This window comes from Mobula hypostoma, chromosome 5 (genome assembly GCF_963921235.1).
Source record: "Mobula hypostoma chromosome 5, sMobHyp1.1, whole genome shotgun sequence".
Lineage (NCBI taxonomy): Eukaryota > Metazoa > Chordata > Chondrichthyes > Myliobatiformes > Myliobatidae > Mobula > Mobula hypostoma.
In genome coordinates, this window is record NC_086101.1 from 196,849,521 (window position 1) to 196,871,713 (window position 22,193).

Here is a 22,193-nt window from a genome sequence, read left to right on the forward strand (position 1 = left end):
CCGGAGGACACCGGCAGGGTTTGGGGGACAGACCGGAGGACACCGGCAGGGTTTGGGGGACAGACCGGAGGACACCGGCAGGGTTTGGGGGACAGACCGGAGGACACCGGCAGGGTTTGGGGGACAGACCGGAGGACACCGGCAGGGTTTGGGGGACAGACCGGAGGACACCGGCAGGGTTTGGGGGACAGACCGGAGGACACCGGCAGGGTTTGGGGGACAGACCGGAGGACACCGGCAGGGTTTGGGGGACAGACCGGAGGACACCGGCAGGGTTTGGGGGACAGACCGGAGGACACCGGCAGGGTTTGGGGGACAGACCGGAGGACACCGGCAGGGTTTGGGGGACAGACCGGAGGACACCGGCAGGGTTTGGGGGACAGACCGGAGGACACCGGCAGGGTTTGGGGGACAGACCGGAGGACACCGGCAGGGTTTGGGGGACAGACCGGAGGACACCGGCAGGGTTTGGGGGACAGACCGGAGGACACCGGCAGGGTTTGGGGGACAGACCGGAGGACACCGGCAGGGTTTGGGGGACAGACCGGAGGACACCGGCAGGGTTTGGGGGACAGACCGGAGGACACTGGCAGGGTTTGGGGGACAGACCGGAGGACACTGGCAGGGTTTGGGGGACAGACCGGAGGACACTGGCAGGGTTTGGGGGACAGACCGGAGGACACTGGCAGGGTTTGGGGGACAGACCGGAGGACACTGGCAGGGTTTGGGGGACAGACCGGAGGACACTGGCAGGGTTTGGGGGACAGACCGGAGGACACTGGCAGGGTTTGGGGGACAGACCGGAGGACACTGGCAGGGTTTGGGGGACAGACCGGAGGACACTGGCAGGGTTTGGGGGACAGACCGGAGGACACTGGCAGGGTTTGGGGGACAGACCGGAGGACACTGGCAGGGTTTGGGGGACAGACCGGAGGACACTGGCAGGGTTTGGGGGACAGACCGGAGGACACTGGCAGGGTTTGGGGGACAGACCGGAGGACACTGGCAGGGTTTGGGGGACAGACCGGAGGACACTGGCAGGGTTTGGGGGACAGACCGGAGGACACTGGCAGGGTTTGGGGGACAGACCGGAGGACACTGGCAGGGTTTGGGGGACAGACCGGAGGACACTGGCAGGGTTTGGGGGACAGACCGGAGGACACTGGCAGGGTTTGGGGGACAGACCGGAGGACACTGGCAGGGTTTGGGGGACAGACCGGAGGACACTGGCAGGGTTTGGGGGACAGACCGGAGGACACTGGCAGGGTTTGGGGGACAGACCGGAGGACACTGGCAGGGTTTGGGGGACAGACCGGAGGACACTGGCAGGGTTTGGGGGACAGACCGGAGGACACTGGCAGGGTTTGGGGGACAGACCGGAGGACACTGGCAGGGTTTGGGGGACAGACCGGAGGACACTGGCAGGGTTTGGGGGACAGACCGGAGGACACTGGCAGGGTTTGGGGGACAGACCGGAGGACACTGGCAGGGTTTGGGGGACAGACCGGAGGACACTGGCAGGGTTTGGGGGACAGACCGGACACTGGCAGGGTTTGGGGGACAGACCGGAGGACACTGGCAGGGTTTGGGGGACAGACCGGAGGACACTGGCAGGGTTTGGGGGACAGACCGGAGGACACTGGCAGGGTTTGGGGGACAGACCGGAGGACACTGGCAGGGTTTGGGGGACAGACCGGAGGACACTGGCAGGGTTTGGGGGACAGACCGGAGGACACTGGCAGGGTTTGGGGGACAGACCGGAGGACACTGGCAGGGTTTGGGGGACAGACCGGAGGACACTGGCAGGGTTTGGGGGACAGACCGGAGGACACTGGCAGGGTTTGGGGGACAGACCGGAGGACACTGGCAGGGTTTGGGGGACAGACCGGAGGACACTGGCAGGGTTTGGGGGACAGACCGGAGGACACTGGCAGGGTTTGGGGGACAGACCGGACACTGGCAGGGTTTGGGGGACAGACCGGATACTGGCAGGGTTTGGGGGACAGACCGGACACTGGCAGGGTTTGGGGGACAGACCGGAGGACACTGGCAGGGTTTGGGGGACAGACCGGACACTGGCAGGGTTTGGGGGACAGACCGGAGGACACTGGCAGGGTTTGGGGGACAGACCGGACACTGGCAGTGTTTGGGGGACAGACCGGACACTGGCAGGGTTTGGGGGACAGACCGGACACTGGCAGGGTTTGGGGGACAGACCGGACACTGGCAGGGTTTGGGGGACAGACCGGAGGACACTGGCAGGGTTTGGGGGACAGACCGGACACTGGCAGGGTTTGGGGGACAGACCGGAGGACACTGGCAGGGTTTGGGGGACAGACCGGAGGACACTGGCAGGGTTTGGGGGACAGACCGGAGGACACTGGCAGGGTTTGGGGGACAGACCGGACACTGGCAGGGTTTGGGGGACAGACCGGACACTGGCAGGGTTTGGGGGACAGACCGGACACTGGCAGGGTTTGGGGGACAGACCGGACACTGGCAGGGTTTGGAGGACAGACCGGACACTGGCAGGGTTTGGGGGACAGACCGGACACTGGCAGGGTTTGGGGGACAGACCGGACACTGGCAGGGTTTGGGGGACAGACTGGACACTGGCAGGGTTTGGGGGACAGACCGGACACTGACCTGGTAGTTGCGGAACCAGATGCGGCCGTCGGTGACAGTGAAGGTGAAGACGTGGTCAACGAATGGTTGGCTCCGCGGGTGGTAGCAAGGCGTGGAGAAAGTCTGCAACAGAAACCAGGTTACCCACCAAATTGCTTACTGCCTCCCCAGGAACACATGCCCACCACCTCCCTCCCCAGGTACACGCTCCCACACCCTCCCTCACTGGGTACACACACCCACCACCTCCCTCCCTCCCTCCCTCCCCAGGTACACATTCCCACACCTTCCCTCCCTCCCCAGGTACACACTCCCACACCTTCCCTCCCTCCCCAGGTACACACTCCCACACTTTCCCTCCCTGGGTACACACACCTGTCCACCACGCAGTTCACGTTCACACTGATGAAGCCTCCCTGCCTTTGCAGAATGCCTGTAGCCTCCCCAGCCAGTGCTCGTGAACACTGTCACACCGCAGGAAAGCAGGCCCTTTGGCCCGTCTAGCCCATGTTAACTGAGATTGCCACCTAAGCTGTTCCCACTTGTCCACGTTTGGCCTACATCACTCTAAACCTTTCCCAACCAAGTCCCTGTCCAAACACCTTTTAAAAGTTGTTATGTAGCTCGTTCCACACACAGGTTTCTGGATGAAAACGTTGCCCCTCGGGTTCCTATTCACCCTCTCCCCTCTCACAATAAACCTGTGTACACTTGTTCGTGATTCCCTACCCCTGGGAGATTCTCGCTATGCCCCTCATGATTCTGTACCTCCACATCATCACCCTCACTCTCCTATGCTTCAACAAAGTTCCAATCTGCTCATTCATTCCCTCGAGTCCTGCCCACATCCTCGTAAATCTCCTATGCGCTCTTCCTAATGTTATCTTCCCTGCACCAGGGTGAGCACAATATTCCAAATGTGCTCTATAACATTTTGTACCACGCACTATGACCTCCCAGAGCCCTGACTGACTGAAGCCAGCATGCCGAAATCCTCCTTCACCACTCTGCCTAGCTGTGTCTGCACTTTCAAGGAACCACACAGCTATACTCTGAGGTTCCTCTGCCCTACGACACAACCTAGGACCCTGCCCTTCAGCATGAATGCCCCACCATCATTTGTCTCCCCAACATACAACTTACCTGAATTTAACCCCGTTTGCCATTCCTCAGCTGATCAAGATCCTGATAATCATCGTCACTGTCAACACCAGCTATTTCAATGTCCTCTGCAAACCCCTGTTCACTGTAGTACCTATTTGGGGTCATTTGTGACCCCCTGGTCCCATGCAATCGAATCTCTGGGAGCAGCCTACTGTGGGGGATCCTTATCGCAGGTGCAAGAGTTGTGCCCCAACTCGGACATGCGGTTGTCACGTCTGAGGTGGGGCAGTGCCACAGGACGCCCCCACCACCCTCCGTTGTCACACAGTGGACAGTTTAATCACACAGCTGACTGGTGAATAACTGCAGTCAAACAGCCCAGTGTGGGTAACTGCTTAGGAAGAGGGGCGGTGGGGAATCTAGACACACTCACCTGGATGAACAGCTCCTTCAACAACTGGTAATGAGGCTCCTGATCAAATGTCTGCAGAGAGGGAGAGAAGCAGACATTAGCGGCAGACAAATTGATTCGCGATTCATTAGCAGGAGCAAATACAAGTAAAGCAGGGTCAAGGTGGAGCAGCCATTGTGTGAGTGGACCAGTGTATGAGTGGGAACTTGAGGCTTTGGCTCAAGAGGCTTCAATGAGGAGGCACAGGTAAGGTTTTTGTAGTGGTTGAATAAAAGGTCACCAAATTAAAGTTAGTTAAATAAAGTAGGGATGAAGGCAGGGTCGGGTGATGTGCTGTAGCTGCATGATGTGGGAGCTGGTGAAGCCCATTGTGCTTCCTGGTGACCACATCTGGCTGCTCGAGGAACTCAGACTCAAAGTTGATGGCCGGGAATCTGAGCTTTAAACACTGCGGCACATCAGGAGTTACCTGGATTCTCTGTTTCAGGAGGTAGTCACACCCATTAGATTAGCTGCCTCAAATTCAGCCTGTGGTCAGGGACAGTGGGTCCCTGAGTGGGATCCAAGAGACAGTGCTGGAGGAGCTTCAGCCCTCGAGCTAGTCCAACAGGTCTGAGATTCTTGCTCCCTGTGTGGATGAGAGTGAGGGCTGTAGGAAGGATGAGCAACCTAACTGTGGCACCGTAGTTCAGGGAGCCACTCATGAGGGGGGAAGGGGGGGAAAGAGGATGGAGGGAGGGCTGGAGGGGGTAGGGGGAAGGAGGAGGGAGGGGCTAGGGTGAGAGGTGGGGGCTAGGGGGAGGGTGAGGGGAGAGGGGGAGGGGAGGAGAGATGGGGAGGGGGGAGGAGAGATGGGGGGAGGGGGGAGGAGAGATGGGGGGAGGGGGGAGGAGAGATGGGGAGGGGGGAGGAGAGATGGGGAGGGGGGAGGAGAGATGGGGAGGGGGAGGAGAGAGGAGGGGAGGGAGAGGAGTGAGGAGGGGGAGGGAGAGGAGTGAGGAGAGGGGAGGGAGAGGAGTGAGGAGAGGGGAGGGAGAGGAGTGAGGAGGGGGAGGAGTGAGGGGGAGGGGGAGGAGTGAGGGGGAGGGGAGAGGGGGAGGGGAGAGGGGGAGAGGAGAGGGGGAGGGAGGGGAGAGGGGAGAGGAGGGAGGGGAGAGGGGGAGAGGAGGGAGGGGAGAGGGGGAGAGGAGGGAGGGGAGAGAGGGAGGGGAGGGTGGGGAGAGGGGGAGGGGAGAGGAGGGAGGGGGGAGGAGAGATGGGGGAGGGGGGAGGAGAGATGGGGGAGGAGAGATGGGGGAGGGGGGAGGAGAGATGGGGGAGGGGGGAGGAGAGATGGGGAAGGGGAGGGGAGATGGGGAGGGGGAGGAGAGATAGGGAGGGGGAGGAGTGAGGAGGGGGAGGGAGAGGAGTGAGGAGGGGGAGGGAGAGGAGTGAGGGGAGGGAGAGGAGTGAGGGGAGGGAGAGGAGTGAGGGGAGGGAGAGGAGTGAGGGGAGGGGGAGGAGTGAGGGGGAGGGGAGAGGGGGAGGGGAGAGGGGGAGGGGAGAGGGGGAGGGGAGAGGGGGAGGGGAGAGGGGGAGGGGAGTGAGGGGAGAGGGGGAGGGGAGTGAGGGAGGGGGGAGGAGGCTGGGGGGAGGAAGAGTGGGAGGGGGAGGGGAGGAGGAGAGAGCAGGAGTGGGTGAGGGATTGGGATGAAGTCGAGTGAGGGGGGAAGGAGGGAGCGGATAGGAGATCAGAGAAGAGCAGGGGATGGGGTAGTGGTGGAGACAGATTGTTTGGGGAGGGAGGAACTGTTCGGGGGGGGGATCAGTGGAAAGGGTAAAGGGAATGTGCACGAGTGAGTGGGGCTGGGGTTTGGTGGTTACAGCAGGGTTTCCGAAGGAAGCAGGACTGAGTCAGACAGACCGTCCACAGGCATGTTACCGGATCGAAGGAGAGGAGGGGCCTGGACCCCCGGAGACAGTTCCCCGTCATCTTCAGCTCGGCCAGGGTGTGTACTGCAAAACAAACAGAACCGTCAGCACTGGAGGTCCAGGAGCTCCCGACCCCGACCCCCACTGAGCACCATGCTCTGCCCTCTGGGCAGCAGGACCCTGACCTCGACCCCAACCCCAACCCCCACTCATTGCGGGGGTCTCCCAGCCCCACATCTCTTCCGTTCTGCCCCGTCTCTCACTATGACACACATTCCCAGTATCAGCAGTCCCGCGGAGACTCCATGCCCCGAGCTGACCCCCAGCAATGTGCACACAAGGCCTGGACCCTCAGCCCCTTCCCCCATCCACTAGACCAGGAAATACCTACCGTTCTGCACCAGGAACTTGGCCGAGGGGCCGTGGGGGACATTGGACACCCTGAAACATAAGAGGCACTGGTCAGTCGTCTATCTCTGCCCCAACATATCGGGGTATCAAACCACTTTATCACAGCCAACCCCAACTCCTTAACGGAACTTGCCCCATCTGCACACTGGTGAGATTTCCACTTGCAAGCCCCGCAGGGCCAGGTGCTGACTGCTGCACTCATCCTGCAGGAGAACACCTCATTTTCTCCCCACAGCTGCAGCCAGTTCTGTCCCGATTGTAACTTTCCCGAGTCACACTATGCCAAACACTTTAATTATCCCACAGACCAAACCACACACCTCACCGAGTCTCCCTACCCCTCTGTCCTTCCCCCCTTAGCTGGTGAAGCACCGATTCCCATTGAGAAACCTGGCGCTAGTGTCCAGATAGACCCTGCAGCGGATAGTGAGGTCAGCTGAGAAGATCATCGGGGTCTCCCTTCCCGCCATTAAACCACACGCTGCATCCGTAAAGCAAGCAGCATTATGAAGGGCCCCACGCGCCCCTCATACAAACTCTTCTCCCTCCTGCCATCTGGCAAAAGGCACCGAATTTGGGCTCTCACGACCAGACTATGTAACAGTTTCTTCCCCCAAGTCATCAGACTCCTCAATACCCAGAGCCTGGACTGACACCAACCTACTGCCCTCTACTGTGCCTATTGTCTTGTTTATCATTTATTGTAATGCCTGCTCTGTTTTGTGGACTTTATGCAGTCCTGGGTCGGTCTGTAGTCTAGTGTAGTTTTGTGTTGTTTTACGTAGTTCAGTGTAGTTTTTGTATTGTTTCATGCAGCACCATGGTCCTGAAAAACATCGTCTCGTTTTTACTGTGTACTGTACCAGCAGTTATGGTCGAAATGACAATAAAAAGTCACTTGACTTGACAGTTCCATTAACACTGAGAAATCCAGACAGCTGTGAGCAGTCCCGTTAACACTGAGAAACCCAGATGGCTGTGTCTAGTCCCGTTAACACTGAGAAACACAGACGGCTGTGTCCACCTAGTTAACACTAAGAAACACAGATGTCCCATTAATACTGAGGAATCCAGACAGCTGTAACCAGTCTCGTTAACACTGAGAAATAGAGATGGCTGTGTCCACCTAGTTAACACTGAGAAACACAGATCTCTATGACCAGTCCCATTAATACCGAGAAACACAGATGGCTGTGTCCACCCCGCTAACACTGAGACACTCAGGTCAGCAGCACGATTCTCGCCATCACTCACCACATGTACAGGTCCTGCTTCTTCTTGGCTTCAAAGTAGACACACTTGTTACAGTTCTTCATTTCACAGATCTGTTGGGGGGGGGTAGGAGAAGGAAACAGACAGTCTGGTCACACTGGCCCACAGCACCCACCAGCAACCCCTTCTACCTCACCAGGGTCGGGCCATCCTGGTCACAGCAAGCTCCATAGAGAACCAGACACCAGAAGGCATCATGCAATGGAAAAGGGGGGAGACTGGCACCGGCACAAAGGGGCTTGTGTAATTCAGATGTGTGTTTAGCACAGACTCTGTTGCCCAAAGGGCCTTCTCCCAACCCGTCACCCATGCCACACCACAGAAGCCGTGTATCACTGACTGTGGGGAACCTCTCTCTCTCTCAGCAGTGAATAACCCTCCCAGCCTCACCAGCCCAGAGACCTCCTCCTGGGAATGAGGCCAGTGCTGACACCAGAGCGCTGTGGCCTGGGGAGAACGTGGCTACTAGCACACCCACCAGTGAAGAGGGAGACCCCAAATCCAGCAGTGGGTCTTCAGCGACCCTGCACTCACCATCTGCCAGAGTACAGCCCGAGAACTCCTCTCACGAGATGCCAGCGCAGAGGTGGGCACCGATATCCGGGGGGAGGTGAGGGGCTGGGGCAGATCAAAGTAGGTTGGACAGTGGGGAAACTTCGGCCACCCCACCCCATCTCTGAACACAACCGCACAATGCCCAGAGACAATCTCCCCCACCCAACTCTGGCCACTGAAGCCGACTCACCTCGTTTATGACAAACAGCTTGTCCTTGCGATCCATTTTGGTGTCTGGAAAGATAGAGCTGCCATTAGCGACACTGGTAGCACAAACAGCTGGCACAGGCAGGCATCCTCGGAAAGTCACATCTGGCCAAAATGCTCTGGAAAACCATACCTGACCAGCTGGGCCAGGAATAGTTACCAGCCCTCAACCACCAGACTCTTGAACCAGAGGGGATAACTTCACTCGCCCCATCACTGAACTGTCCCCACAACTCATGGATTCACTTTCAAACACTCTTCGTCTCATGTTCTTGATATTTATTATTATTTGCACCGTCCATTGCCTTTTGTTTGTCCGTCCTGTTGGGTCCGGTCTTTCATTGATTCTATTGTGTTTTATTTTATTTACCGAATGTCTGCAAGAGAGTGAACCTCAGGGTTGTAGTTGGTGACGTATATATAGTATGTACTTTAATAATAAATTTACTTTCAGCTTTCGAACTGTGGAACCTCAGGGCAATTTCTGAACGTGAGATGAAGTAGGATGAAGTAGGACGCGAGAGTGCGGAACGAGCTGCTGAGATGAAGCTCATATAGAACCATAGAACCAGAGAAACTACAGCACAGAAACAGGCATTTTGGCCCTTCTTGGCTGTGCCGAACCATTTTCTGCCTAGTCCCACTGACCTGCACACGGACCATATCCCTCCATACACCTCCCATCCATGTATCTGTCCAATTTATTCTTAAATGTTAAAAAAGAACCCGCATTTACCACCTCGTCTGGCAGCTCATTCCATACTCCCACCACTCTCTGTGTGAAGAAGCCCCCCCTAATGTTCCCTTTAAACTTTTCCCCCCTCACCCTTAACCCATGTCCTCTGGTTTTTTTCTCCCCTTGCCTCAGTGGAAAAAGCCTGCTTGCATTCACTCTATCTATACCCATCATAATTTTATATACCTCTATCAAATCTCCCCTCATTCTTCTACGCTCCAGGGAATAAAGTCCTAACCTATTCAACCTTTCTCTGTAACTGAGTTTCTCAAGTCCCGACAACATCCTTGTAAACCTTCTCTGCACTCTTTCAACCTTACTTATATCCTTCCTGTAATTTGGTGACCAAAACTGAACACGATACTCCAGATTCGGCCTCACCAATGCCTTATACAACCTCATCATAACATTCCAGCTCTTATACTCAATACTTCGATTAATAAAGGCCAATGTACCAAAAGCTCTCTTTACGACCTATCTACCTGTGACGACACCTTTAGGGAATTTTGTATCTGTATTCCCAGATCCCTCTGTTCCACTGCACTCCTCAGTGCCTTACCATTAACCCTGTATGTTCTACGTTGGTTTGTCCTTCCAACGTGCAATACCTCACACTTATCAGTATTAAACTCCATCTGCCATTTTTCAGCCCATTTTTCCAGCTGGTCCAAGTCCCTCTGCAGGCTCTGAAAATCTTCCTCACTGTCTACTACACCTCCAATCTTTGTATCATCAGCAAATTTGCTGATCCAATTTACCACATTATCATCCAGATCTGCCCCCTTGGTCACAAGGAAAGACACCGAACCAAAAAAGTCACTCCTCTTCCCACAGGCACCAGTACAGTGAGCAATAGAGCCACTGCAGAACAGAAACAGACCCTTCAGCCCATAGAGACCATACCAACCCGGTTTTCGGCCCACTTTGTCTCATCAGTCTGCACTAGGATCACTGCCCTCCACACCCCTCCCATCCATGTACTCTCCCAAATGTTACAAATGAACCCTCATCCACTGGCAGCTCGTTCCACACTCTCACCATCCTCCGAGTGAAAAAAGTTCCCCCTCAGGTTTCCCTTAAATATGAAATCTTTCACCTTAATCCATCACCTCCAGTTCTAGTCACCCAACCTCAGTGCAAAAAGTCTACTTGCATTTACCATACTGAAACCCTGTGGCCACCCACTTTCTAGCACACATGAATCGGCTCACAACAGCGCGCGCAGGCAGAGGGTCGGCCCCAAAAAGGGCGCCAGGCCATCTTCACCAGCAGGGGGAAAATCCCGCGCGCAGAAAGGGTCTGGGAATATGCATTCCCCACAGCAATCCCGCCCAGGGAGGGCAGGAACGGGAAGGCATTAAAGCAGGCCGCGAAGTTTGAATAAATCTCTTTCATCGCAACTCCAACTCACCGACTATGTGGTTATTCTAGCGCTGTGTGTAGCACAACGCTACAATTGGTGACCCCGACGGCCCAAACGATATTTGGGCCAGAGATGACCGACGCCGCATCTGCTCACGCAGTTTCGTTCAAACTGCCAAGCTTATGGCCGCTGCGACCCCGTCTGTGGTTCAAACAAGCAGAAGCTCAATTCCACATTCGGCAGATAACCTCGGAGTCCACTCACTACTACTATGTGCTGAGCTCCCTCGACCAGGAGACAACTGCACAAGTTGAGGAGTTTATACAGTTGCCCCCAGAGAACGGCAAATACACAGCATTCAAAACCCTGCTCATAAGGACTTTCAGACTCTCACGGCGTGAACAAGCACGCCGCTTAATGCACCTGGATGGTTTGGGAGACAGGCCGCCGTCAGCATTAATGAACGAGATGCTGGCCCTGGCTGAAGGACACAAACCCTGCCTCCTAGAGCAACTGCCCAAGGACATATGCCTGCTGCTGTCCGACGCAGATTTCAGCAACCCCCGGGAGGTAGCGGCCCGGGTAGACATGCTGTGGTATGCCAGGAAAGAGAGAGGGGCATCCGTCGCACAGATCACCAAGCCGTGTGCCCAACGACAGACCAGACCAGGCCCGGCAGCACAGCCTACAAAACCCGGCGACGGGAGTGAGGAGCCCAATGAACAATGGTGTTTCTACCACCAGTGGTGGGGCATAGAGGCCACCCTGCAAATTCCCGGGAAACGCCAGGGCCAGCCGCCGCTGATGGCTACAGCGGCTGGCCGTCAGGACAGCCTCCTGTACGTCTGGGACAAGCAGTCGGGACGCCGCCTTTTGGTCGACACCGGAGCGGAGATCAGCGTCTTACCTCCAACGAGTTACGACACCCGCAACAGAGAACCGGGACCCACCCTGAGGGCCGCAAATGGCAGCACAATACGAACCTACGGCACCCGCACGGTGCAGCTACAGTTCAGCTCCAGCTGGTTCACGTGGGACTTCACACTGGCCGCCGTGGCCCAACCACTCCTGGGGGCGGATTTTCTATGAGCCCACAGCCTGCTGGTTGACCTGCAAGGGAAGCGATTAGTCCACGCCACAACTTTTCAAATGTTCTCCCTGGGTGAAGCACAGTTGCCAGCCCCACACCTGGACTCCATCACGCTGTCCAACGATGAATTCACCAGGGTCCTGGCGGATTTCCCGTCAGTACTGACACCGCAGTTCGCGGCAGCCATGCCCAGACACAGAGTACAGCACCACGTCCCGACCCAGGGACCACCCCTCCACGCCCGTGCTTGAAGGCTTCCCCCAGACAAGCTCCGACCGGCGAAGGAGGAGTTCAAGAAGATGGAGGAATTGGGGATCATACGACGGTCCGACAGCCCATGGGCCTCCCCCCTTCACATGGTGCCCAAGGCAACGGGGGGCTGGAGACCATGCGGTGACTACTGCAGACTGAACGAGGCTACAACGCCAGACCGCTACCCTGTGCCGCACATTCAAGACTTCGCAGCAAACCTACACGGCGCAAGGATCTTTTCCAAGGTAGACCTCGTCCGGGGATACCATCAAATCCCGGTACATCCGGACGACATCCCCAAAAACAGCACTCATCACCCCGTTCGGACTTTTAGAATCGCCTTACAATCAACCCAGCCAAATGCCAGTTCGGACACGACACCATCGACTTCCTGGGCCACAGGATTACTAAAGACGGGGCAACCCCTTTGCCCGCCAAGGTAGACGCGGTCCGCCACTTCCCCCGACCCAACACAATCAAAGGCCCGCAGGAATTCGTGGGTATGGTGAATTTTTACCACCGTTTCCTCCCCTCAGCAGCCCGAATCATGCGCCCCCTGTTCACTCTAATGTCGGGTAAGGGCAAGGACACTACCTGGGACGAAGAGGCCGCAGCCGCTTTCGTTAAAACCAAAGAAGCCTTGGCAAATGTCGCGATGCTAGTGCACCCCAGAACGGACGTTCCTACTGCCCTCACGGTGGACGCATCCAACACAGCGGTCGGTGGAGTGCTGGAACAACTCATCAGGGTCGCTGGCAACCCCTGGCGTTCTTCAGCAAACACCTACGACCACCTGAACTCAAATACAGTGCTTTCGACCGGGAGCTATTGGCACTATACCTGGCAATCCGGCATTTCAGGTACTTCTTAGAAGGTAGGCCCTTCACCGCGTTCACAGACCACAAACCGCTTACCTTTGCGTTCATGAAGGTGTCTGACCCCTGGTCGTCCCGCCAGCAGCGACATCTGTCCTACATCTCCGAGTACACGACGGGCATCCGGCATGTCTCTGGAAAGGACAACGTCGTGGCGGATGCACTTTCCAGACCTACCATACAGGCCCTGTCCCAGGGGGTGGACTATACAGCGCTGGCAGAGGCACAGCAGGCAGATGCTGAGATCCCCAGTTACAGGACTGCAGTCTCCGGTTTGCAGCTCCAAGACCTCCCCGTGGGCCCAGGTGAGAGGACCCTACTATGTGACGTAGCTACCGGTCAACCCCGCCCCGTCGTCCCAGCAGCCTGGCACCGGCGGGTTTTGGAGTCCATTCACAACTTAGCGCATCCCTCCATCAGGGCAACTGTCCGGCTGGTCTCCAACAGGTTTGTGTGGCATGGACTGTGTAAACAGGTCAGTGAATGGGCCAAAACGTGCATGCAGTGCCAAACGGCCAAGGTGCAGCGGCACACCAAGGCTCCGCCGCAGCGGTTCGAACCCACCCGCCGGAGGTTCGACCACATCCATGTGGATATCGTGGGGCCCCTGCCAGTGTCACGAGGAACGCGGTACCTCCTAACTATGGTAGACCGGTTCACCAGATGGCCAGAGGCAGTCCCGCTCACCGACACCACCTCCGAATCCTGCGCCCGAGCACTGATCGCAACCTGGGTAGCCCACTTCGGGGTACCAGCCCATATTACCTCCAACAGGGGCGCCCAGTTCACCTCCAGCCTGTGGTCGGCTATGGCCAACCTTTTAGGATCGCAGCTACACCACACAACTGCCTACCACCCACAGTCGAACGGACTAGTGGAGCGTTTCCACCGTCACCTGTAATCGGCTCTCATGGCCCGCCTGGAGGGGCCTAACTAGGTGGACGAACTTCCCTGGGTCCTGCTCGGAATCCGCACGGCGCCCAAGGAAGATCTGCACACCTCGTCGGCCGAGTTGGTGTATGGCGCACCCCTGGTAGTCCCAGGAGAGTTCATACCAGCCCCAAGGGGCTGTCCTGGACAGACTACGGGAGAGGCTCGGTAACCTGGCTCCCCACTTCACAGCACGGACAGAGCCCGACCTGCGTACCCAAAGACCTGCAGAACTGTAGGTTTCTTTTTGTACGACGGGGCGGACACCAGGCACGGCTACAGCGGCCCTACGAGAGGCCGTTTAAGGTGATCAGGAACAACGGGTCCAAGTTCGTGCTGGACCTTGGGGGGAGAGAGGAGGTTTTCACGGTGGACCGACTCAAACCGGCCCATGTGGACTTGGCGCAGCCGGTCCAGACTCAGGCACCGCGGCGCAGGGGCAGACCTTCCAAACAGAGGCCGATCCAGACTGTGCACATTGGGGGAGGTATCGCCAGTTCTGGGGGGGGGGGGGGTTATGTGGCGACCCACTTTCTGGCACACACGAACCGGCTCACAACAGCGTGCGCAGGCAGAGGGCCGGCCCCAAAAAGGGCGCCAGGCCATCTTCACCAGCAGGGGGAAATCCCGCGCGGAAAGGGTCTGGGAATATGCATTCCCCACAGCAGTCCCGCCCCAGGGAGGGCGGGAACGGGAAGGTTTTAAAGCAGGCCGCGAAGTTTGAATAAATCTCTTTCATCGCAACTCCAACTCACCGACTCCGTGTGGTTATTTTAGCGCTGTGTGTAGCACATCGCTACAACCCATTGGTTATCAGCCACTCACCACAACCTCTTAGCACCTAAACCCCATCTCCCCCTCGGCTAAACAATCTTCAATGTGTCCCTATAAATTCCGTCCATTCTCCCCAGCCAGTTGTACTCTGAAGAGCATTCTGACTGGTTGAATCACCATTCATTACGGAGGGGCCACTGCACAGGATCAGAAAAATCTGTAGAAAGTTGAAGACTCTTGCCAGCTCCAACATACACAATAGCCTGTCTGCCATTGAGGGTATCTTCTAAAGGCAATGCCTCAAAAAGGCAGCGTCCATCATTAAGGACCCCAACACCTAGGACATTCCCTTCTCTCATTGCTACCATCAAGGAGAAGGTATTGGAGCGTAAAGAAACAACGTCTCAGCAACAGCTTCTTCCCCACTATCAGATTTCCCAATGGACAATGAATCTGTGAAAACTACCTAGTGTTTCCTCTCTTTTAGCACTACTCATTACATACAGTATCTATTTCTTATTGTAGTTTTTAGTGGTTTTTTAAAAATCTATTGCAATGTACTCCTACAGCAAAACAACAAATTTCATGACGTATGCCAGTGATATTAAGCTTGATTCTGATTTGGATTCTGCCTTCCACCCACACCTTCAAGTATGCTGGTTTTCTCTCATTTCGGTAACTCGTTCTCCCCGCACAAGCGTCACCTGGACTGTGCTTACTGAAAAGAAGCAGGAGATTCTCTCTCCACATCCAAACGTTGGCCAGTAAGAGATACAAAAGGGAAAGCAGAGATCACATGGAATCTGGATACCTGGTTTAGCATGAGGCATCAGAGTGCGCAAATCCTGCATCAGGTGTCGTGTCCGGTAGCTAATCCCCCGTGACGAAAAGATCAGAACTCGCTCCTTGTTCGTCCACCTTCCCTGTGAGAGCAAGAACATCCAATTAGCACATACAAATGTCCCGCAGACACCTCACATCACCACCTTCTGTTCACCAACTACCCTGCAATGACTCTGGACCCATCTCTGTAACTCCCTCCAGCCCCAAAACCCCTCCCCATCTCTGTAATCCCCTCTAACCCCTACACCCCTCCCCATCTGTGACCCCTTCCCTCTGCACCAATGTGATCCCCTCTGGCCTCTATACCCCTCTGTCTTTGTGGGCCCCTTCCTGTCTGTAGCTTGATCATCAGGCTCTGGTCTCATTATTCCTGTTTACTTCAACAACTCTGCAATGTTTCCCCTGATTAGAGCCGAACCGTTACGTTAAGTTCTCTCTCTCTCCACCACTCCCCATCTTCATTCATCCCCCACCCCCCAGTATCTATCAACCCAGAATGTGCAGCCGACTGTCTGGTCCCTCCCAGCCCAAGGCCCTGGTCCCTTCTACCCCACTAACACTATGCCCCCTCCCTAATGACTAGTCCCAGACCCCCTCTCCCTCCCTAGCCCCACTGTTCCTTCCAGTTCTGCCCCCAATCCCCTCCCATCCTCCCTTCACCTCACTTCCCCAGCTCCTCTTCCTCAAATACTCCCCCCCCCGCCCCGCTACCCACACCACACACAGTCCCGGCCCGTCAACGGGCTGACCGGTCCATGACTTCCTTCCCTCCCGCCCGCCCGCCCTGGTCCCGGCTCACAGGACCCTCCCGTGATCCCAACCCTTCGTGGTGCGAACTCCCCCGACCCCGCGCACACCCCCCAAGCCACCCCGGCCCTCTGGTCCCAGTCCGTCTGTCTCCCCCTCACCCGACCGACGGGTCCAGGCACCTCCACCGCCATCACCATCGCCACGCCGTTGCCACTTCCGGTATCGCTACATCTACACCCTTCCCCCGCCGCTCAGAAGTGCCACCTTTTCGCCTTCCGACGGTCTCTTGGTTCCGGCGCCCATCTGCCCGCCTCGCAATGGCAGCCCAACGAAAGATGCATCTCCCCGCCTGCCGAGCGTCGTTCAAGCACCCCAGAGAGTCGTCCTCCGCCACCCTGTCCCGTTTGTGTCACTACAATCCCGCACAGTACCACGACCGTTAAAATTCCATGACCATTTGCTAATGGTCCCTACCATTCCATTGTGAAACAATGAAAAAGAGAGAAGAAATAAAAAGAAAATAATTTAAAAACAATTAATATACCTTCTTTGAAGTCTAAATGTTCTAAGCACCATTAATAACTAATAAAGTTGTCTTTTATCTCTAGATGCTTTTCTGCAGCTTTTAATATGATTTTATTTTTTAATTCCTACTTTTTGTTCTGCACATTTAAGCACATCTGCCATGAAAGTAACAAATGTTTGTTTATCATATGATATGCTCACATCTTTCTAAAATGCAGGATAACATTCATAAGCAGAGCTATGTTCCCCTCCACAATTACTACATTTTGGCCTAATGCCTTCTCCATGTTTACTATAATCATTTTCTCCACCACATTCAACGCACCATTTTTCAATTCCTACACAATGCTGCTACATCATTGAAAATAAAAATCTACAATGCATTACAGGCCCTTCGGCCCACAATGTTGTGCTGACCACGTAACCTTCTCTAGAAACTCCCAGAATTACCCTCCTCATGGCCATCTATTTTCCTAAGCTCCATTTGCCAAAAAGAAAGAAGGAAAAAAAGAACCCCTACTAACTAAAACAAAAAAAACCCGCTAACAAAAAAAAACATTTGGAGCACAACCCCAGAGCTATACGCCATACAAGCTTCCATAAAAGAAAAACATCAATCCACCAGCTCAAATCCATTTAAACAAGAATCAGCAGGAAAACATCTTAATGAACTCAAATCAGATGATAGTAGCAGCCAAAAGAACCCCACCTTTTCTCAAAGTCAAATCAAGGTGTGACACTGAGTTGTCTAATTGTCCATGGTTATTAATGGCCTCTCTGACGCAGACCAGTGTGACATAGAAAGACCCTATTGTATCCACTTCCGCTGTTGCCACCAACAGTACCCTCCACACATGCACCACTCTCTGTGTGAAACCTGCAGCACGTTACAGGCCCTTCGGACCACAATGTCCCGACCATGTAACCTACTCTAGAAACTGCCTAGAATTTCCCGAGCTCATACATAGCCTCTATTTTTCTAAGCTCCATGTACCTATCTAAATGGCTCTTAAAAGACCCCATTGTATCCGCTTCCACCACCACCGGCAGTGCATTCCACACAGCCACCATTCTCTGTGTGAAAAGTTGCCCCTGACATCCCCTCAGTACCCACTTCCAAGCACCTTAAAACTGTGCCCCCTTGTGTTAGCCATGTCAGCCCTGAGAAAAAGCTTCTGACTATCCACACAATCCGTGTCTCTAAAATCTGGGGTCTATAAAAATGCCCAGTAGAGTTATTGCCCCTTTCCTGTTCCTGACTTCCACCCATAATGACTCAGTAGACAATCCCTCCATGACTTCCTCCTATTTTGCAGCCGTGATACTATCCCTGATTAGCAATGCCACTCGCCCACCTCTTTTGCCTCCCTCCCTGTCCCTTTTGAAACATCTAAGGCATGGCACATTCAGCAGCCATTGCTGCCCCTGAGACATTCAAGTCTCTGTAACAGCCACAATGTCATAGTTCCACGTATTGATCCATGCTCTAAGTTCATTTATCTTGTACCTGATACTCCTTGCATTAAAATAGACACATCTCAAACCATTAGGCTGAGTGCATCTTTGCTCTATCATCTGCTTATCCTTCCTCACAAACTCCCTACAAGCTGTCTCTGCTGCAGTGCCATCCGCCCCATCCTCTGCCTGTTCAATTTAGTTCCCATATCCCTGTAAATCTAGTTTAAACCCTCCCCAATAGCATTAGCAAACCTCTCTCCGGGATAATTGGTTCCTTTCCAGTTCAGGTGTAACCTGTCCCACTTGTACAGGTCACTCCTTATCCAGAAAAGGTTCTAATAATCCAGGAACTTGCAACCCTGCCCCCTGCACCATCTTCTCAGCCACTCATTCGTCTGCACTACCTTTCCTGCTCTAGCTCGTGGCGCCGGGAGTAATCTGGACATTATCACCTCGGAAGTCCTGCTCCTCAGCCCCCTTCCTAACTCCCTAAAGTTACTGTGCAGGACCTCTACCCCTCTCCTGCCTATGTCATTGGTACCAACATGTACCATGACCTCCAGCTGCGCAACTTCTCCTTCAAGAATATTCAGCAACCATTTCGGGATATTCTGGACCCTAGCACCCGGGAGGCAACACACTATGCTGGCGTTTCTAGCTGTCACAGAATCTTCTGTCTGTTCCCCAAACTATAGAGTCTCCTATGACTATTGCTCTGCCTGACTTCACCCTACCCTTCTGAGGCTCAGAGCCGACCAAGGTCTGGCTGCTGCTGCCTTGCCCAGATTGGTCTTCCCCCTCAGTAGATTCCAAAGGGGTAAACCTTTTGCTGAGGGGAAAGGCACAGGGGGACCCTGCACTGACTTCTTTCTCCCTTTACCTCTGTGATGCTCACCCATCTACTCCCTGAATTGAATGTAACCCACCTGCTCAAAAGCTGTATTTGTCAAATGCTCCGCCTCCCGGATGATCCTAAGATACAGGGTGTTTGACACAATCGCAATTGCCGCATCTACAGTGCTGCTGAATCCGTGGTTGTAACGGGGGTCCCTCTCTAGGTGTAGCCCCTGAGGCGCCACAGACCCGTGTCCGCTGGAAGTCCCGGATCAGTGACTTGTCCAAGATTACTTTAAGACGTCCTTCGCCGGGATCCAAGTCCGTTCTTCTGGACCATACCCTTCCCAGTCCACAAGGTACTGGACCTTACCACGTACCCGGCGAGATGCCAGGAGGCGCCACACAGTATAGACAAGGGAACCGTCTACCAGGCGGGGAGGAGGGGGAGGTGAGGTGACTGGGGCCGGGGGACAGGTAGTAACCGGCTGGAGCTGGGAAACACACCTTGTTCACAGCCTTTTCCACTACAAACGGTCCAAAGGTACGGTGCCAATTTCCGGTTCTCGACTTTCAGGGGAGGATCCCTTGATGCCAGCCAGACCTCCTCTCCTGGCTTGAATGGCCTTACCTGTCAATGAGCCGACCAGCCTGCCGGGAATGCTGTTTCTGGGCCCGCAGCAGAGAAGCCCTGGCTCGTCTCCAGCTGTGCTTGTGGTGCTGGATCAGCTGTTCAGCAGCAGGAACTCCTACATCGATCTCCTGATCAGGGAAGAGCAGGGGCTGGAATCCCTTCTGGCAGTCAAAGGCAGACATACCAATGGAGGACAACTGGAGGTTATTGTGGGTGATCTCTGCCCAAACCAATTGGGAGCTCCAGGACGTGGGTTTGGGAGAAGCAAGTCAGCACAGGGTTGTCTCCAACTCCTGGTTCGCTCTCTCAGTCTGGCCATTAGATTGGGGGTGGAAGTGAACTGTGGTCCACGATCGGACACTGTGTCTTGAGGAAAGCCAAGGGCTGGAACACGCTGAACCATGAGTGTGGCAGTCTCACCAGCCGATGGGAGCTTGGGGAGGGCAATGAAGTGGGCAGCCTTGGAAAATCGATCCACAACGACCAAAATGGTGGTGTTTCCATTATACAGGGCAGACCAGTGATGAAATCTGGTGAGAGGTGGGACCAGGGGCGTTGGGGCACAGGCAGTGGACATGTGATGAAAGAGGGTTACAAAAGTACACATAGACTAAGATGTTAACTGTCCTGTGCTAGCACCAGTGGGATCAGCAGTTGATCTGCCACCTGTCTTCAGGAGAGAGAGATAAGGAAGACAATGGAGCAGAATTTGGAAATGTTAATGAAGAGACGAGAGAGTTTAACGGAAGGAGACACTGGTCTCAGTATTGTCAAGACCGGCTCCTTTTGAACCTTGAACTGTTTGAAGTGTGATGGACAGGCGATACCCCAGCAGGGGGATAAAAAAGGGACAGGTTCACTAAGACACCACACATGACACCACGAGGTAACGAGACCCTGGAAGCGGTGTGCCCCCACAAGTCGGTGGGAGTTTTGGAGGTCTGATCACGGGACCAGCCATAGACGCACAGGGTGGAAAGGTATGGTCGGCAGGAACCTGGTGTGTGTCCGCCCTTGCCTGGGTGCTGGGTTCACCGCTGAAGAACAATCGTGTCTGGAACGGAGGGGTCACAGTCGGTGACCTCAGAAGACATTACAAAGGGCTCGCCCGAAAGCTAACTGCGAGGAATATCGAAGGTCTGTTTGGAATCCGATTTGCATATTCATTCGTTCTCTCTCTCTCTCCAACGGCACGACGGCGATTACTGCGAACTGAACTAAAGTGAACTCTGTCACTTGTGATTGATCATCTTACCCCTAGACTGCGATAGAGCTTGATTGACCCTATTATCCCAGTTCTGTGTACATGTGTGTTTATTCATTGCTAACCTGTTGCATTTATATCCTTACTATTAGAGTACTGTGTTGCTTATTTCTTTAATAAAACTCTCTTAGTTTCAGTAATCCAGACTCCAACTGAGTGGTCCATTTCTGCTGGTTTGGCAACCCAGTTACAGGGTACATAACAGACGTAACAGACCCGCAGGAAGCTGACGTGATGTCTTGTTCCGAGCGCAGGTGGGACAGGCAGATACAAAGTCGTGGACATCCTGGGACATAGATGACCACCAAACTGGTCTCTTTCTAAACTCCTGAGTCCGTTGAATTTCCAGATGTCCAGCCAGACGCGAGGAGTGATCTCATTCCAACACTTTGGCTGCACTGCAGCAAGGACAAACAGCCGGTTGGGAGGTCCCCCATCCGGGCCTGGGTCTAATTGTTGGGCGACCCTCACCTCTGCCTCGATTCCCCAGATCACCGGAGCAGCGATACGCGAGCGAGGAAGAATGGATCCGGATCGCCATTGCCCTCAGATGCGTTGAACAGCGGGGAGGGAGCGTCGGCCTGCGTATTCTTGCTGCTGGGACGGTAAATGAGTACGAAATTGAACCGTGTGAAGAAGAGAGCCCACCGGGCTTGATGAGAGTTGAGTGTCTTAGCATCCTGAATATAGGAGAGGTTCTTGAGATCTGTCCGGACCAAGAATGGATGCTCTGTCCTCTCCAGCCAGTGTCGCCATTCCTCCGGGGCCTCCTTGACAGCCGGTAGTTCCCGGTTCCCAACGTCGTAATTCCTCTCAGCCGGAGTCAAGCGACGGGATAGAAAGACACAAGGGTGCAGCCGGCTGTCCGCAGACGAGCGCTGAGAGAGGACAGCTCCAATGCTGACATCGGATGCATCCACCTCGACAATGAATGGCTGAGATGGGTCTGGGTGTTGTGGCAGCGGGTCAGTGGTGAAATGTCGCTTTAGCTCTGAAAATGCTCGGTCGGCATCGTCCGTCCAATGGAATCCTGCCCAGGTCTTCTTGGTGAGTGCATTAATTGGAGCCGCAAAAGAACCGAAATTCCGGATGAAGCGGCGATGAAAGTTCGTAGATAAAGATGTCATCAAAACACACAAACACAAACTGGTTCAACATGTCCCTGAGCACGTCGTCAGCCAAGGCTGGAATACAGTGGGGGCGTTGGCCAGTCCAAAAGGCAGCACCAGGCCATGAGACGTTCTGAAAGATGTTTTCCACTCATCTCCTTCTCTTATGCGAATCAGATTGCAAGCATTGCGCAGATCATTTTGGGAAATATGGTTGCTCCCTGGAGATGTTCAAACGCAGACGTCAGCGAGGGAAGAG

General features: G+C 54.9%; 1 protein-coding gene across 3 annotated transcripts in view; it reads right to left on the reverse strand.

The window, feature by feature from the left end:
• Window positions 1–16,381, reverse strand: part of bxdc2 (brix domain containing 2) — a 31,120-nt gene extending 14,739 nt beyond the window's left edge. For 2 of the 3 annotated variants that reach the window (XM_063049656.1, XM_063049655.1), the window contains exons 1-8: window positions 16,269–16,381; window positions 15,329–15,440; window positions 8,481–8,524; window positions 7,718–7,788; window positions 6,444–6,493; window positions 6,063–6,136; window positions 4,163–4,213; window positions 2,647–2,748 (exon numbers count right to left, since the gene is read on the reverse strand). In XM_063049656.1, the coding sequence (XP_062905726.1) occupies window positions 2,647–2,748; window positions 4,163–4,213; window positions 6,063–6,136; window positions 6,444–6,493; window positions 7,718–7,788; window positions 8,481–8,524; window positions 15,329–15,440; window positions 16,269–16,307 (543 nt within the window). In that variant the 5' untranslated portion in view covers window positions 16,308–16,381. The remainder of the gene's footprint in view (window positions 1–2,646; window positions 2,749–4,162; window positions 4,214–6,062; window positions 6,137–6,443; window positions 6,494–7,717; window positions 7,789–8,480; window positions 8,525–15,328; window positions 15,441–16,268) is intronic. The other variant, XM_063049657.1, reaches the window with a different exon arrangement.
• Between the last annotated feature and the right edge of the window lie 5,812 nt (window positions 16,382–22,193).